The 18,175-nt window shown below is 30.0% G+C and overlaps 4 protein-coding genes across 11 annotated transcripts in view; 2 read left to right on the top strand and 2 right to left on the bottom strand.

Annotated features, from left to right (window-relative positions):
* Positions 1-566: 566 nt before the first annotated feature.
* Positions 567-1,209, bottom strand: LOC115880846 (HIG1 domain family member 2A, mitochondrial). The gene is made up of 2 exons (XM_030898157.1): positions 902-1,209; positions 567-842 (listed from the first exon to the last, which is right to left on the bottom strand). The coding sequence occupies exons 1-2, from the start codon at positions 1,059-1,061 to the stop codon at positions 682-684; spliced, it is 321 nt and encodes a 106-aa protein (XP_030754017.1). The 5' UTR covers positions 1,062-1,209; the 3' UTR covers positions 567-681.
* A 341-nt stretch (positions 1,210-1,550) lies between these two features.
* LOC115880836 lies at positions 1,551-6,607 on the top strand. Its single transcript, XM_030898145.1, has 4 exons — positions 1,551-1,833; positions 3,235-3,568; positions 6,001-6,196; positions 6,439-6,607. Coding segments are annotated over exons 1-4 (612 nt in total). The 5' UTR covers positions 1,551-1,832; the 3' UTR covers positions 6,520-6,607.
* Positions 1,841-3,213, top strand: LOC115880833 (tubulin delta chain-like). The gene has a single exon (XM_030898141.1). The coding sequence runs from the start codon at positions 1,864-1,866 to the stop codon at positions 3,106-3,108; it is 1,245 nt and encodes a 414-aa protein (XP_030754001.1). The 5' UTR covers positions 1,841-1,863; the 3' UTR covers positions 3,109-3,213.
* LOC115880832 (E3 ubiquitin-protein ligase HECW2) overlaps positions 6,601-18,175 on the bottom strand; it is a 261,880-nt gene continuing 250,305 nt past the window's right edge. For all 8 annotated transcript variants that reach the window (XM_030898133.1, XM_030898134.1, XM_030898135.1 and 5 more), the window contains 5 exons: positions 13,078-13,314; positions 12,699-12,965; positions 10,899-11,196; positions 9,357-9,607; positions 6,601-9,134 (listed from right to left, as the gene is read on the bottom strand). In XM_030898133.1, coding sequence (XP_030753993.1) covers positions 8,876-9,134; positions 9,357-9,607; positions 10,899-11,196; positions 12,699-12,965; positions 13,078-13,314 — 1,312 coding nt within the window. In that variant the 3' untranslated portion in view covers positions 6,601-8,875. The remainder of the gene's footprint in view (positions 9,135-9,356; positions 9,608-10,898; positions 11,197-12,698; positions 12,966-13,077; positions 13,315-18,175) is intronic.

Here is an 18,175-nt window from a genome sequence, read left to right as displayed (position 1 = left end):
CTATTTCATGTTTTTAGTCTCGATTTGTGTCTTTCTCCACGAAGTTTTTTATGTAGAAATTTATGAAGAAATTCACAACGGCCAAACCGCTTAAAGTCATTTGCAGATGCATTTTGTTGTGCTTTAAAAAATTGTACCAAAGTGGTACATTTATAGTTTAGAATGTGGTACGCGATAAAAGTAGGGCGCGGCAACACTGTACTCAGGCACTGCCGTTCTTTCACTGACTCAGGAATACCAGCCTAAATTTTTTATCTTAAAAATTCATTCGCCAAAAAAGAAAAAATTTGAAAGGTTAGTAATTTTCAGGAAAAAAATTATAGGCTAGTTTTAAAATGATGTTCAAGTTCAAGTTCAAATATGAATTTTGTTTTTCAAATTCCAATCCAATTTTGTTTTACAAATTTGCCAAAGTAAAAGAACTAAAGATAACTACAATCCTTGCTTATATCATGGTAGATTTATATTTATTGTAGATACAAGGCTATAATATAACAAATTAACTCAGTAAATGTAAATTATACACTTGTAAACCTTCAACAATTATTTTTGTCAAACCAACAAAATAAAAATAAATATATATATTTGTATTTACAGTGTCACTACTACACAACTAAATAAATCGCCAAATTTATTTATACAAGAGGTATACCATACAAGATACTAAAATTACGTTGTTTTCTAATTGTTTTTAACGCTCACAATATAACCAAAAACAACAGCGAATATTGTAATAGCTTGAGCGGCGACTCTTGTTCTCATCATATATTGTGACATTTTCCTTTGACCAGTTCTAAAAGTCCATATACCGTAAATTAAAGCAGCACTTGTAGCAGTAGTTCCTAAAACAAATTTTAATATTTTGTATTAACGAATATAAAATTCCTATAAACTATCTTACCAATAGGCACAAGCGGATTTTCAGAACATTTTCTAATTAGTTTCTGTAAATTAGTCTCTTCGGTGTGTCTAGCCGCTTCTAATTCTTTATGAAGGTTTAACCAGTCGAATTTCGACATTTCTTCCTCCGTGAGTGAAGTAGAAGTAATTTTTTCAAGCATTTTAAATTAAATTTTAAATTAAAGAAGTATTTTATAAGCTGATTGATCAAAATATAACCTTAAAATACCAGAGTAAAATACTTTTAAAATTTTAAAAACCAATAAAATACGTCAAAACGTCACATTTGTAAATGCACTGTAGTGTAAATGTCAGTATCACAGTCAGTATTAAAGATGGGCATAAAGTATCGATTCTAGCTAGTTCGATCTTACTCAAATTTAGTAAGGAAAATCTGTTTTACTGTCTTTGGAAATTTACTGTCTTTGGAAATTTGGATCATTTGGATGGATGAAAACGTTAAGTTCAAAGTTTATAAAACTAAAACGTCATATTTTACAGAGAGATATGTTAAGAATAGTCAAGATTTAAGATCTATGAAAACAGAGCTCTCTGTAACAAAAAAGAAGTTGGTAGCACAGGTTGGTAGTGTCTGTGGTACTATCCTTGTACTATCCAAAACTAGATGGCAGCACATATCTCGCTCCTTATTATTCTGTTTCATATACCACCCGCAATACGTCTAGCACTTTTTTGTTTAAAATTTTTGTATTATAATATTATTCTTTGCAAAAATTAGTTCATATTAGTTCTTTTCGGCCTTTTTTAGTTTTGAAACTTTTAAATTTGAAATTTGAAGATAATTTGAAGTAGTGAAAAACAATTTAAACAATGGTTTTTAGGTTAGATATGAAGTGTTAGGACCTTTAAATAAATTTCAGTCATTTGTATTTTCTTAAGGCCCATAGCCTATATCCAGCTAGGTTTTAAGTAGTACGTATTATATACTTATTATTTAACAAAATGAGTTTAGTTACATTACAATTTGGCCAATGTGGCAATCAAATAGGACACAGTTTGTATACAATTCTTCAAGAAGACATTCTGAAGAAAAATTCTGATAAAGAGGTATTTTACTGGGAAGCTGTAAACAAATGGTTTAATATAAATGAAAGGGGTATATGGGAACCGAGATCAATTTTAATAGATACTGAAACAAAAGTTTTGGATAACTTTAAACCAAGTAACTTAAAATTTACTAGCGTTGTGGCAAAATCTATTGGAGGTTCAGCTAATAATTGGGCTTTTGGATATCAAGAAAATAGTAAATTAGTTGTTAGTGAAGTGTTAAATAGTGTTCGTAAAGAAATAGAAAAATGTGACTTTCTTACTTCTTTCTTAAATCTGTATAGTTTATCAGGTGGAACAGGTTCAGGTGTTGGCAGCTACATTATTGAGAAACTTCGTAATGAGTATCCCAAAAAAATTATAATCAATTGTGCCGTCTTACCTTATGTAAAGGGTGAAGTTGCAACTCAGGCTTATAATAGTATTTTGAATCTGGCTCATTTATATCCTATTAGTGATAGTACAATTTTGTTTGAGAATGAAAAAATGTTGCATATTTGCAAGCATAATTTAGGTTTTACAGAAGTTTCTTTCTCGGACATTAATTCTGTAATATCGCAACAGCTGGGTTCAATATTTCAGCCTAACAATAAAAATCAAATCACGACAATGATAAACAATCTTACAGCTCATCCCTCTTTCAAATATCTGCAAATAAAGTCTGAACCAAATATTAAGAATGGGAGTTACACTTTTGAAAGTAGCCAACAATGGTCTTATTTAATAACTGCTTTAGCAAAGCAAAGTAGATATGACATTCAGCAAATTAACAATAACACAAGCTTTAAACATAAATTAATTGCTAATGCTGTAATAACTCGTAGTGTAGATCCAATACCTGTAGGTGCTTTAAACATTTTGAGAGATTCTAAAGACTTTGTTTCATGGGTTCCTAAGAATGAACAGTTCAGGCACTTTCACACATGTAGAGAATTTCTAAATTATCAAAAATATATTTGTTTGTTGTATAATAGTAATAAAATTGTTCTTCCCTTAAATACAATTGTTGAGGATGCTTGGAAGGCATTTACTCATGGAGCTTATTTACACCACTATAATAAATATAATATTGATGAAGATTGGTTTTTAAATGCTTTTCAAGCTATAGAAACTATTTTAAATAATTATAACAGTATATGAAATTAGAGTAAAGAATTTGATCTTGTTGATTTTTTGGTATATACTTGTGAAAATATATTAATTTTTATTTATAATGGCGTTATATTTTATTTATTACCCAAAAAATAATTTGATATGTATTTCTAGTGAGTGATATTCAGAGTTGGACTTACGAAGAAAAGAAATCGTTTTTAATAGCTCTTAGAGCATATGGTGATTCTGATCTTTTCAAATTACAATCTATACTACCAAATAAAGGAATTACAGAAATTAGAAAGATCATTGATCATTACAAAAATAAAGCGCAACTTAAATGGCTGAATGATGAAAATAGAAAAAATGATGAAATAAGGAACTGGCTAGATATTTTAGAGAAAATAAACTCCAAACAAGTTGGACCGATACATGACATTATTCCAAGAGTTTTGAAATATATTGCTTTATTTGAAAATAAGTCAAAGAATAGTGATATAAAAATGAGGTAAGTATTTATATTCAAAAAGGTTGGGAGTGATTATTATCAATGACAAAGACAAACGGGACTATAAAACAAAAAATGTGTTTATTATTGAAGCTTTTGTTATATTAGGACAAGAAATAAAGTTTTTGGTATTGTATAGAACGCCATTTAGGTTAATGGTATACATATATTCGCGGTTTTATATTTCTTATGGCATTTTCCACAGTAAATTCTGATCAAAGCCACCTAATGATTTTTCTCTCCTATTTTAACTGTTAAAAGGGCCATGTTTATGAAATAATACTACAGATTGATATCTACGAAATACGAAACCATTCCAAAATACTTTGAATTCAAAAAATGTTCATTTTTTAACTCTCTCGGATGTATTTTAGGAAAATATTTTTACTTCTATAGGGTGGTTCAAAAAAGTGTGAGTGGATCGGGATAATTTTTTTTCAATGGAACACCGTATATTATTGCATTTTTGGCTTCCTTTCAAACCATTTTAGATATGAGTAAATATATTTCGATAGTTTCAGAGATATTAATAAATAAATAAAAAATATATATTTTTTAGCTTTTCTTTAAAAAAAATATTAAAAATACAAGAATTGTCCTGAAATCAAAACTATATTTAGGTTTTTACTTAGGTCTGTTCTTATTTTGCTATAAATATGGAAATCTTAAATCATACAAGATGTTCAAAATTTTTCGTGAAACTTTCTAAAATATAAAATAATTTTTCTTTTTTTTTTTTAAATGGTTTGGTTTGGTTGTAAGAATATATAACTGTTTCGCAGATAATCGCGGTTTTATATTTCATATAGCATTTTCCACAGTAAATTTTTATCAAAGCCACCCAATAATTCTTCTCTCGTATTTTATCATTGAAAGCGCCTTATGAAATAATAGTGCGTGTATCTGCGAAACCATTAAAATTTTTGAAATACATTAAAAACAAAAAATGTTCATTTTTTAACTCTCCATATAAAAAGATAATATACAGGGTGTTCCATTTAAAAAAAAACAAAGAAAATTTCGTCCTATTGCTGCCAAAAGTCACTAACATTTTTCTGAACAACCAAATTCAGTCACTAACTATGTTTTGAAGCGGAGACTGCCAGAGTCATTAACTACGATTTCTGGCTATTTATGTTTTATTTTAATATCGAATAGTTACTAACTATAACATCTTTATGCAATGCAATTCATCTTTAGACGCATTTTTCTCGGAAGTAATAAAAAGTAAGTTAGTGACTTTTGGCAGCAATGGGATGATTTATTTTATATTTTAGAAAGTTTGGCGTAGAATTCTGAACATCCTGTATGATTTACGATTACCATATTTATAGCAAAGTAAGAACAGACCAACTAAAGTAAATACCTAATACAGTTTTGATTTCAGACCAGTTCTTGTATTTTTAGTATTTTTTTAAAGGGGTTGAAATAATGTATTTTTTTTTTATTTATTTATTAAATTCTCTGTAACTATCGAAATGTATTTACTCATATCTTAGGATTATGTAAAGGGCTCTGAAAGGAAGCCAAAAATGCAATAATAAACAGGGTGTTCAATTAAAAAAAAACCACCTAGATCCACTCACACTTTTGTGAGCCACCTTGTATAAGTTAAAATATTTTTCTGAAATACATCCTGGGTACATACTTTAGGTTTGTACTTAAATACATTTCTTGAGTTTTTTACTCTGGGAGCTACACATGCCCGACGCACTCTTGCCGGAACCTGTATATTCTAATATGTTCTAACTAAAATCTTCTTCTAGCCATGTTCCCAATGATATGAATATACTTAATGTATAATGTTAACGTACTAATTTTCTGAAAGAGTATTTATATTTACTTCTCAGATTTGGGATTCCCATTAATTTTAACTTGCATTATTTCAGCGATATGTACAGTACGTCTGCTGGATCTGTGTCTATGAAAGGAATGCGGACAAAAAACATTTAAATAAACAGCAATATATTTTATACTTCGACTTGACGAGTACGTCACCGCAAATCGCTCCGCCCACTCATTTTATTGGCTACTTGCAAATTTGTCGAATTTTTATTGATGGGACGCGTCGTTTAATTTTTTACGAGAAACATCGAGAGAATATCGTTTCCCCTCTCACGGATACCCCGTAGCTACAGAACGGACAGACGTACTGTAATTATATTAATACTAGTTGAAGCCTGGCGCATCCACCACGACATCAGAAAAAAATACTTTTTATTTTTTTTTAATTAAATGAAAAACAAAAAATCCGGCGACGACAGTTTTTAGAAGAGTAAATTAGCTATCTTTTAGTAAAAAAAGCAACTTCCTAGAGCAAGTCGTTACTTCAGTAGAGACGACACAGATAAACATTAGCATTTTATATATGTAGATGTATTAAAATAAATAAAAATAATATGTGAACTGATGATTTTGAACATTCATTTCAGAGAAGTATATTTGTATTTATCTGAAATCAGTAAAATAGGTTATGGTAGTAAACCAAAGGAACTACCTGAAAGAGCCCGATATTTGGTATATAAGTGCTTACATCAGTTGGCACAGAATTTACAAAATCAAGATATAGAAGAGACAAAGTTATTCTTAAAAGGGTTAGAAAAGTTTGATGATTTGGTTCAATTTAGGGTAAGTAGATATATACCGTATGATCGAAAAAAACGGCGTCCAGTTGGCTTGGATATAATTTTACATATAAAATGGTAGCGATCATTTTATAGCCATCGCTGACGCCGTTTTTTTTTCGATCATGTTTTACTAGAGGTGGGCAAAGATTGAACGAGTATTAAAAATGAATCGTGAGATTCGATTCCTATTATTCGATTTTTCTACACCTTACATCACTAATTAAAAGTAATATTTTTTTTTAGAAAGAGGCTTCTGTAAATTCACTCCATGTACCTGATTATCTTTTACAAGTAAATAAAAGTGACTTTGTTGAAGACAATTAAGAAATAATTGTTTCTTGTATGATTAAGATATGATTATGATGATGTATGAGAAAAGGAAAACAAATAAAAACTTGATGATTTGATTTGAGATGCTATTTTATTTTTTGGAATGTTACAGATTTTATTTAACACAAACCTACTTGTAGAACATGAAACATACCTACAGATAACTTAAAAAATCATAATACAAAATATATTGGCATATTAATGCTGTTACACTGTTAGAGCCAGAGACGACTATTTTTCAATAGATAGAAATTGTTTTTATGAAACTTAATTATTGACTAGAATTTTTTTAATCACATTTCTTTTTCTATAAAAAATGGACAAGGCTGTAGTAACAGTTTAGGAGACTTTAGGATATTTTTTCACGGGGACTGCTTAAAAAGCACATCATGTTATGCTAAGGTCAAATTCATACCATTATTGCAGTCAAAAATTGACACTAATGTTATTACAAAGTTAATAATGTTCTGGATGACGTAGACACTAGATGAAAAATAATGATTTTTGAAATATTAAAAAAACTTTTGCGGCACTATAACATACAGACCTGGTCATTATAAATTAGTGGTCTAGATAGTCCACCTTTGTTTATGTCTCTGTCAATCAGTTGGTATATATCGTAAGTTAGATATTTATATTTATTAGTACCTAGTTAAAATACAGTCTAGCGATTTAGAATGGCCAAACTGGTATACTGTGTGGTAGAAAACTATGTAGCAGTAGGTATAGAAATAATAGCTTGTGTTTTACTATATCTATTACTGACGTCATTGATAGTAACAGCTAAATTGTAACTGACTTGATTAAATCTTAAAACTATAATAGAGGTGATTCAGTGTTAAGTATTTTATACCAAGTGAGACCAAAAAGAGATTTTGACTATAAATTTTTGTAGGCAATAGTAGTGCACATTTTAAAAACAAGAGATATGTGTTATCCATATATATTTTAAACTAAAGTCGTAGATTTTTAAATAATTTGTCTGTCCTATTTTGCTTTGTTATTTCGCATTCCAAAAATAATATATATGTTATCTCTCCCGAGTGTTTTCTGAAATATAACCATTTTTAAAATAAAGTTTCAACACATTGAAAACTTATTCAAAGACAAACTAAAATAGTCTAAATTACTTGGTCCCTCCTGTTTGGACACACCCTGTAGTGTATATCATAAATCAATACGGGACTTATGCAGCTTTATTCAGTTGTTAAACACATCTTAGACCTACAATCGAAATTATAGAAAATTTATTGAAGAAACAAACATACCTTCATCATAAAATTAAAAAACTTGAATTAGTTTAAAAATATATCTGAATCTCTCATTATAACAAAGTGTTTATTTTTAGAATGGCAAAGATATCGATATTTTCTATAATAACCGCAGATGTGACCCTAGCATAATGCAAACTAATACATTGAAGTTAAAATGATATAAAAATATCAAAAGTGTCATTAAAGTCTCATTAACTATACTATATATTCTACAATTATTCATTTGGTAACTACATCAAAGCTTGTGAAGCTTTATCATTCCAAATTCAATTTGACACATTCAAGAAGAAGTCCTAAAAAAATTATATTTAATTTTTGGCCTTTTAATACTTGGAATAACAAAGCATCCCTTAGAGTAACAAATATATTAAAATGAAAAAAGTTTAAATGACTGAACAACACTATGTTAAAGAATAAAAATAAATTTACATATACAATTTATATTATGTTTAATCAATAAATAAACGTTAGCTACATCAATAAATATGATTAATGACTGAATTAATGGAGATTAAAAAAATATACAATATAATAAATGGTTTTTCAACACAAAAGATTATTAAGAATTAAATGAAAAATAAGATAGACCATGCATTTCCTCAAAAGCAATTTTCATTCGGAAAATGAAATGACAGATAGGTGCGCACAAACCTTAATAAATATATTATAAATAATCTGAATTATTTACACTCTTATACTAAACAATTCTGTACAATTATTTGGTAAAAAAATGTTGGATTTAAAAACAATGATGACAACCTTTCAATATAAAGTCCATGTCCAACAATACTGGCTTTCATATAACAAACTGAAAACAGGAACAAACAAATCCAAACAATTTAAATATTAACTCATTTGGAAGAAAACAGTATAAAAAATAACGATTTTACAAAAAATGACCATAAGTTTAAAGTACCTGCTCTTAAGTACTAATGTATGCCATTCTTTGACTTGAAGCAGCTATTTTCTAGAGACAGAGAAATTTCAACTTCATAAAATACTATTTTTTATAAAGAAAAAATAGCCAGTTAAATATTTAAATTCAGAGCTCAAAAACATCTAGCATGTTGACTATTTTACTCAATGCCAAACGTGTTGGTTTCTTCAACTGCTAACAATAACTTCTCATATAAAACTTCAAACGTTGGATACGATGGCAAATCTAATCTGTTAAAACAAGTGTGGGCCCTCGGTAAACTATTCGGCTTGCCCCACTTCTCAATGCAAAACTTTCTGGAACCTATTGAACCTCTCAGAGCGGCAAATCCTTCAAAAGGTATGCTTGAGGTTCCAGTTACAAATTGTAGTAGCCTCAACCTTTGTTCATTAGTAAACCTACAAGAAAATATTAAGTCTATAAGTATTACAGTTGGGGATTGAAACCTTTGGTGTTACAACAACAAAATAAAACACTAATTCACTACAATACAGCAAAACACTTTACTTTTGCACTGGACGCGCGTTTCCAGTGCAAAAGTAAAGTGTTTTGGTGTATTGTGACGAAGTAGTGTTCTATAAGTGTTATTGTTGAAAGGAATGAAGTAAATAATAGTTTACCTCTCTATGGCTTGCCAAAACCAAACCACTACGGGATGTTGATCATGGTATCCTCCCCTATATTCTGTATTATTTCTCCAGTCTACTAGATCTATCTCGGCAGTACCGGCAATGACGAGTTCTAGTTCCCTCGCATCAAAAACACTGACTAATCTAGGATCAACCACTTCATAAAATCCTCTGACTAGTGACTCTGTCTGCTCAGCCACTCCTCTTTCTAATCTCCATCGTACTATCCTTTCCAGGTACTCCTGAAAGAAAAATAAATCTGCTTAGGAAACAACTCAAATTAGAGTTTTGTTGCATATCTACAGTATGTCCCTGGATTGTCTTTACTACAAGAGGAAAAACTTTTTTGTTATTGACATTTTAAGAAAAATTGGAGCCTCCATAAAAAAATTGCTTGTTCTAAAATGGTTAATCTCGTTTATACTTTTCCAATTTTCCATACCGTTTTAGAGAAAATTAAAGAAAACATGAAATGATTGAATTTTTCATCAAAACGCGTTCCTATGATATATTATTTCGTTTCCATTCTTTGATAGATTTTTATTGATATTATTAAAAACGCGGAATTTTAATTAATGTTATATTTTTTGCCGTTTTAAAAATGTTAAAGAAGCACAAAATTTATTCAGCTCAATGCTACGGAAAGGATGATAATATTTATCGGAAAATTGATGACGAAAACAACAGCAAAATATATGACATTAATCAAAATTAATAACAACCATCTATCATAGATAAACGAAACAAGTTTTAGATTGGAAAGTGCCCATAAGGACAATGTAAACACTATTTGGCGCTATTCTTGCAACGGTCAATTTTCTTTAAAACGGTATGGAAAATTGTAAAACAGGAAAGTATAAACGGGAATAACCATTTTAGAACAAGCAATTTTTTATGCAGGCTGCTTTATTCTCAAAATGTCAATAATAAAAAAGTTTTTCCTCTGGTAATGACAATCCGGGGACATACTGTATACTACTAAATACTCCTTGAAATTGAACACTTCAGTTATTCTCCAAGCGTCAGTTATTCTAAGCGTCTCACTTTCTCGATAGACAAACTATACCGTATCGGTTTGGTATCGGCAACACAGAGTCTTGGGTTGATACTTACATTTCTAGGAATGTATCGCCATGGCGATCTTGTAAGTTGGAGAGAGAAAAATGCGAAGTGAATTTTACAAAACTACTTAATCCGTTGCTTAATTTCATGCGCTTGGAAAAATAAATGGGCAGGATTTGCTGACCCGGTATAAACTCAAGAGTCAACTGGTTTACAAAAATAAATGATTCTGGAGCATTATTTACAGCCCTCTTTTTAAACTTGTAGTGAATGGCTGTAAAGACATTTAATTTAAATTTTCATATTATACAGGGTGTTGATAATAAAACAGAAGTACTAATATGAAGACTATGAATTTGAAAGTTCAAATTCCTAATTTGAAAGTTCAAAAAAATTGTACCTCATTGAAAGTCTAAGAATGTAATTTTTAAAAACTGAAATATCTAGTAGCATGAATCACAAACAACTTACTTTTTTGTTTTTCTCGGTGACTGGCACGTTTCTGCCACCAGGTTTTAGTTCCCTTTCCATAACTTGACCAAAGACCTCTTCAGTAACGGCAAAAGTCAGTTCCAACTCTCCCTGTACTGAAACGTCATGCTCTTTGATCCACTGAAGGGACTGGTGAAACTCAAAATCAAGACTTTCCAAATCGGACAGTGCTACTGGAAGTCGAAGGAGGGCCTTATAAAATGGACGGGTAAAGAAAGCGTCTAAGAGGTACTGGTGCACTAGAGCTAGTCCAAGAACTCTTCCACTAAATCTAAACCTATAAAGTTAATAAATACAATTAAAAACTGGATGAAATTAATTTGCATATAGATATGCAATATGCTAGATATATGGCGATTCTGGATAATTTAATGTCAGTACCTCAGTTTATTTTTTTTTATGTATTAAACATTGAATAAAAAGACTAAAGTCAGATACTATTTTTTTCAGGAGTCAGATACTATTTTTTTAAATACTCCTACATTATACCGTATGATCGAATAAAAATGGCGTCAGCGATGGCTATGAAATGAAGATCGCTGTCATTTTATATGTAAAATTATATGGGAAATGTCATAGATCGTCATTTCCAAGCCAACTGGACGCCGTTTTTTTTTCGATCATACGGTACTATTCAGTGATATTTTTGCGAATATTAAAAAGATACACTAAAAACATGAAAAATAATGGCCAGATCTTTTCACTAATAAGTAATTATAGAATATGTTTTTATACAATGTATTCACAGAAATCGTTTTTTAAAAGTTTTTAGGAATTAGTATTCAGATAAAAATATAACAATTTTTTAAGTTAAAAATAATTTGAACATTTTCATTTTAATGTAGAATTTAGATTCTATATGAATTCTAAACACATTTTGCGTATAGTGCTCTATAACTATAAAGCTTCGTTCAGAACCTCGCAATTAGTGGTTTCAATTACACTTTATACTTTTTAGTTTACGATCATTTCACAATGTCTAAAAAACACAATTCAAATTAATAGAATATCCTAGCAACAACTTGCGTAGTCAGTTGTATTCATAGAGAAAGGCTAATATTTAGCTTATAAAACAATCAACTTTTGATTTATAACCACAATTTTTCTTAACGGATGATAATCAAGGGCAAAAATGACATTTCCCGCAAATTTTGAAGTATAATTAGTGGAAAAGTTAAAAGTTAATTTAACATTTTCTACTAACTAAAGCTTCATTCAGAACCTCCCTAGTTTAGTGACGATCATTCACAATGTCTAAAAAGATACAATTAAAATTAATAAAATATCCTAGCAATAGCTGGCGGTAGTCTGTTGTATCCATAGAGAACGCATAATATTTAGCTATACAACAATAAACTTTTGATTTCTAATAAAAAAATTTCTTGACGGGTGATAATCAAAGGGCAAAATGACATTCCTCGCAAATTTTTAAATATAATTAGTGGAAAAGTTAAAAGTTAACTTGTTTAAAGGTTTTTGAAATATTTTCAACTTTATTTGACTAAAATGATATTTGCAGAGCAGTGACATTTCGAGATAGATGCATTTTTTATTTATTTGTATTGCCTTTCTTTTAAAAAAAAGGTCTTTTTTTTAAATTTTCTTAAATTTAAAAAAAATAAAACGCTCTGAAAAATCTGAATCTCTTTCAGTCATATTGAAACCTCTTCGTCTCGCCAATTTTGTTCATATGTATATTTCTTCCTTAGTAGTTTTATTCAATGGTTTAACATACTTATTTTTTAATTATGAATATATGTAGTAATTAAAGATGCTTACCAATCGTGATAGTTATCTACAAATGCAGACATTGGCGAAATTTGCACAGTATACGTGTCATTGGCAGAATATTCGAATAAACCATAATATGGATTGAACAGTTCTCTAGACAGTAAGAAGAAGAATTCTCTGGAGGGACCGCCATAATCAAGACCTTCCTCGTTGTCCCAAACAATACACAATTTTCCTTTCTGAAGGTCCTTCTTATTGGCGGACATTATTCTTCGAAAAGCATCTTCTAACAGATGATCTCTTCTTATATGCAATCTAAAATGAATACAAATATTTACTTCTTTCGACAATGTTAGTAATAAGATAGTCTAGTAACATTCATGGCTATTTTTTAAATTATAAATTAGCTATCTGAAAAATAACTTACTTGAACTTTCCTGGACCTTGACCATAACCCTTACTTTCTAGTTTTCTATAAAAGTTTCTTAATTTGGCCTCGAAATCCCTTTTATGGGGTGCAGGAACACGATGTCTTCCCAAACCTGGAGAAGCAATGGGCGAAGGTTGGGGTGATCCCCTAGGACTTCTTCCGTTGCTGCCAGTGGTATTGGCAGTCCTTGACTCCATAGCCGGAACATATGACATAATCTCCTGTTCGAAGAGGCTGTAACAAAAATTAAGAATCAGTTTTGAATGCCAGACTCTAATGCAAACAATTATTTTATTCATAGTTAAATAACTTCCCAGAAATGTTAACTCTACCAAACTGAATTTGAATTTGTTGTGTGTGATTGAATAAAAGCTTCATCACAGGAGTCTGAGAAATAATGTTTATGTGTGCAAAAATTGGAAACGAATTAATAAGTTAATTAGAATTAATTCTAATTCAACCAATTACAAATATGTAATAATACATTCCAAGTAATTAGAGAATTGCATTGCTAACATTTACAATGGCTAACGTTTCCGTAATTTTTTAAAATTAATTAACATAACTTAAATAGACATAAACTGTACCAGACAGACATTTATCCTGCACTTTAAAACATTTACAATATTATCACATAAATGATAATTCCAAATTTGAAATTTGGCTTTATCTAATGACAGTTTATCAGTATGTCACAGAGCAAGCAAATAGACGTATTTCTTAAAAAAATATTAAAGCTGTTTTAAGTGCATTAAATATATTTTTGTTGGTTAAGCAATAAAAATCTGAACATATTTTTTTACAAGTGTTATATTATTTCTATACCGGGTGTTTCTCAAAAGTGGCTCACCCCTATAACTTTTTTATATATTTTTTAGATAAAAAACAGTATTTGGTACGTTAGTATAATATGACATAAATCAGGATTGATTGACGTATTCAACTGTTTCCGGTCATTTCCTGTTTCACCGGAAATGACCACAACTTTTGGTTTTTAAATGACTTGGTTTTATTGACTTTTACTTTATTCCATAGAAAATGACACTCTGAATAGAATGACATATCATATGTCAACTTTTGACATTTTTGCATACGGTTTATTTTATTTATGCAGTTCATAACGACAATTTGACTCAAAATACCAAGTGTGTGGTACCAAATAATTCGTAAAAAACATTTTTTTCCAAATATGCTAATTAGCCACCACTGTTACATTTGAAAAAATTAAGATAAGATTAAAAATACGATTTGGGCATCTTTTAACCGGCCAGAACAAGACACGAAAAACATTAGACGATCAAATCTATTTTTCCAAGGCTTCTTGATTATGATATGAAAAATTAGTGTTTTTAACACAGCCATTGCAATCCAGATTGAAATTTAAAATACGATTTTTCAAGCAAAAATGTCAAAAGTTGACGTATGATATGTTTTCGGATATGTCACTCTATTCAGTGTCATTTTCTCTATCGTATAAAGTAAAAAAAAATACCGAGGGTGATATTTTAAGATCAAAAGTGTCATTTCCGGTGAAATAGGAAGTGACCGAAAACAATTGAATACTTCAATCAATCGTAATTTATGTCATTCATATACTAACATACTCTCGTTTTTATCTCAAAAAATAAAAAAGTTATAGGGGTGAGCCACTTTTGAGAAACACCCGGTATATTTTAATATACTATTATGAGATACAATAGGGGGGGGGGGGGGGAACAATATACAGGATCAGTACGGAAACCAAAATCAGGATGGTATTTATTATTTAAAGGGATCTTATAGTTTCGAAAATGTAAAGAAAGAATAACACTTATTTTAAGAGCAATATTAGAAAATCTAAACTGATAAATAAGACCAGGCATTTTAAGTAGTCATAGAAAATTTAATGACTTTAAAACGATTTTTACCTACTACAATATCACCATAATGGAAACCACTTAAAAAATTAGTTTTAAAGCTCTGCTAATCATCCCAAACATTATCATTTATTTATCCTGTCTAAATTAAAATGCCCTTTTTAGGTAGCTCAAACAGAATGGATTTTTTTCTTAGCTTTAAAGCGACAACTAAAAAAACCACTTGACGAGTTGAAGTTAATTTTCTCATGCGATAATTAAATTCATAAATGAGTAATTTACACACCATTAACTTTGATTCTGTTGCGCAAAGTTAGCCAGCCTACAAATCTATGTTTAGAGTTTTCTTATGTCCGAAGGAAACGAGTGTGTGGGGAAATAGTAACTTTAATTATCAGCGTAAATATTATTAGTAATGTTAATTGTCAATTTGCCTAATAAGTATGTTCAATGCAATAAGAATTCCATTATGTAATCTATAACTGATTAGTATTCCTAAGTTTGTTATTGAAACTTTTATAATAAATGGCAGGTATTTTGTTAGACAGACAAAACTCAATCAAGCGGTGATTTGCATGGGATTAAAATGAAGTAATCAATTTTATCATAAATGTAACCGTAGAACGAATGTTCCTTACTCTGATTTCTACTTCGTAGGAGGGTGCAAATATTTCCAGTATGTTACAGAAGAGGTTTAAGAGTCCATTTCACCAGTCCGAAAAAGTAGCAAAATAAGCGTTCGCCATTTAACGTTTTATGTAAAATTGGCTAGGTATTTTTACACAAATGAAGAAGGAAATTAGAGCTTAAGGATTATACCATGTCGGTAGCCATTGTAGCAGTTTTTATCAGTCAAACATCAACAAAATATATCTTATGTTTGGACTAAATTTTCTCGAAAATAAAGAAATAATTCAAAATTCCGTTATAATAACGACAAAGATTGAATAATATGAACTTTAGAATTCCCCACGAATATGGTGTTTTGGGTTTCAATTGAATCGTTTATTTTACAACATTTCCCCTTTACCTCTGGATCTGGAAATTTCCCACGAATCGGAAAATTTCCCACGAGTTGGTATCACTGATATTCTATGTGTTTTGGATTCTATAGTTTATCCTACGAGAGATTCCATGACAGTGACAGTCTTTTATTCAATTCGTTGGACTATACCTGAACTATGCCACAGACCTAATTATAAAAGTTAGTCTATGTAGCAGGTATTGATAATTTCGATTCCAAATATTTCGAAAATTACTCGTAGCGATTTTAACGTAAAAAATGTCGTAAATGTATATTTTTTTACTCAGTAGTTTTATACAGGTATGGACAAAAAGTTATTACTCTTCAAACTAGTTAAAAAATATGTAGGTGGCGCCCTCTACTAGTAGGAGTCATATTGACATAAATATCACATTTCTCATGTTAAAAGCTACCCAGACACCAATTTTCATCCAAATATTGACGTTACTTCAGAAATTATTTGGAAAAAATAAAAACTTCTACACCCTGTATCTCCGAAACTAAGCATTTTAGGACATATATTTATACGAACTTTTTTACTTATTTTATCTGCAGAATATTCTGCCGAAGTTTCCGGAATACAGTTCGGACCACCCTGTATATTCTAAAATTACTGATTAAAAACCTTCTACATTTTGCCAGATTTTGCCTTGTGGCAGGAAGTGTCGGGAGGTAATAAGACATCGAAGCGGGAGAGTTTGCAATGTGTTACTTACGGCAACTAGTTCTGAAAATACATCGAGAAATTGTGAAATCGAAACTGAGTAATTATGTTCCCGAATAAAATAGGACGCAGATGTAACCAAGTTTTAGATATGAAACTTTCTTTAAATAATACTGGAATAATAACGATTGCGAATGTAGGTTGCTCCAAAAATTTATGGCGTTAAATTTATATTTCAAACCTAAATATTATTTTGTACGTTCAGCTCGACATTTATAAAGAGTTCCAGTTGCATAAATATTTTCATTAATACAACAATTATTAATTTAGAACAAATGATCTAAAAAAATACGAAAGAGTAAATTTAGAGTTTAGACAATTCTAGGATTTTTTTTGGAGAATGAAATGATTAGGATATCCAATTTTCGGGACCTGGCTCACTTTTTGAAATCCCGGGATAAGAAATAAGAACCAATAATTCCCGAATTGACTATCAGAATGAGAAATTTAATCTAAAGAAATACTTAATATAATGGAACACCCTATACAGGGTGTCCCAGAAATAAGTACAAGTATTTTAAGGGGTGGTAGATCTGGTCAAAAGAAACATTTTTTCTCTTTACCAGTTTTCAAAGAAGTCCAAAATAACCGAGTTATTTTGCTTTGAAAATTTCCAAAAAAAAAATGAGTTTTTGCTAAAATTTTGACTACCATGTTGCCATATTATCAAGAAGTTATGATTTTTAACTTAAACCTAAAAAAAATCCAATTTTTTTTAAATTCCAAATTTTCAAAAAAAATTTTCGCAAAAAATACCTCATAGGCGTGTTTCTGAGGCCGCAATATACTACCAGTTAAAATACTTGCACTTATTTCTGGGACACCCTGTATATTAAATGATTTTTGGATTCTAGGAAAAAAATTAAGTTGAGTTTCATTAAAGAAGCATACACATTTTGTGAAAATGAAGAATACATTTTAAATTTCAATAACAGCTACCTAAATAATTGTAATTTATCCTGTATAGCCCGATATTTAGTTAAAATAACCATTGTATGTTCAACCAAATTAAAATTAATATTGAACATTGGTCACTTTTAAAAGCCAGTTACTCCTTTATTTTAAACGGAACACCCAAAACATCTTCAAAATACTATTAGGGTGCGTTTATGTTGGAGCGGTGATAAACGATAAGAGCAGCGATAGCAGCGAAGCAAAGAATATTATTATATTAATTTATATGTAGGTGTTTATATTGGAGCAACGCGTCGAGACACGGTTGGCAGTAGAGCAACGATAAGAGCAGCGCTAATTCACTGCTTTTATCGTTTATCGCAGCTCCAACATAAACGTACCCTTAGGATTGCTTACTCCTCAAACAATGATTCCCAATACCGAAAGTACCGGGGTTTCCCGGTTCTGAACCTTAATTCACATGTTAATGACAAACTAAAAAAGTAAAATAAAGTTGCAAATAATTCTATTACTCAGCCATTAATATGATTCAATAATAGAAAATTCTCATATAGAGATCTAAAATTAAATAAATAT

This window comes from Sitophilus oryzae, unplaced genomic scaffold (genome assembly GCF_002938485.1).
Source record: "Sitophilus oryzae breed Bouriz unplaced genomic scaffold, Soryzae_2.0 scaffold_165_pilon_pilon, whole genome shotgun sequence".
Classification (NCBI taxonomy): Eukaryota; Metazoa; Arthropoda; class Insecta; order Coleoptera; family Curculionidae; genus Sitophilus; species Sitophilus oryzae.
This window is presented reverse-complemented; position numbering and strand designations above follow the sequence as displayed.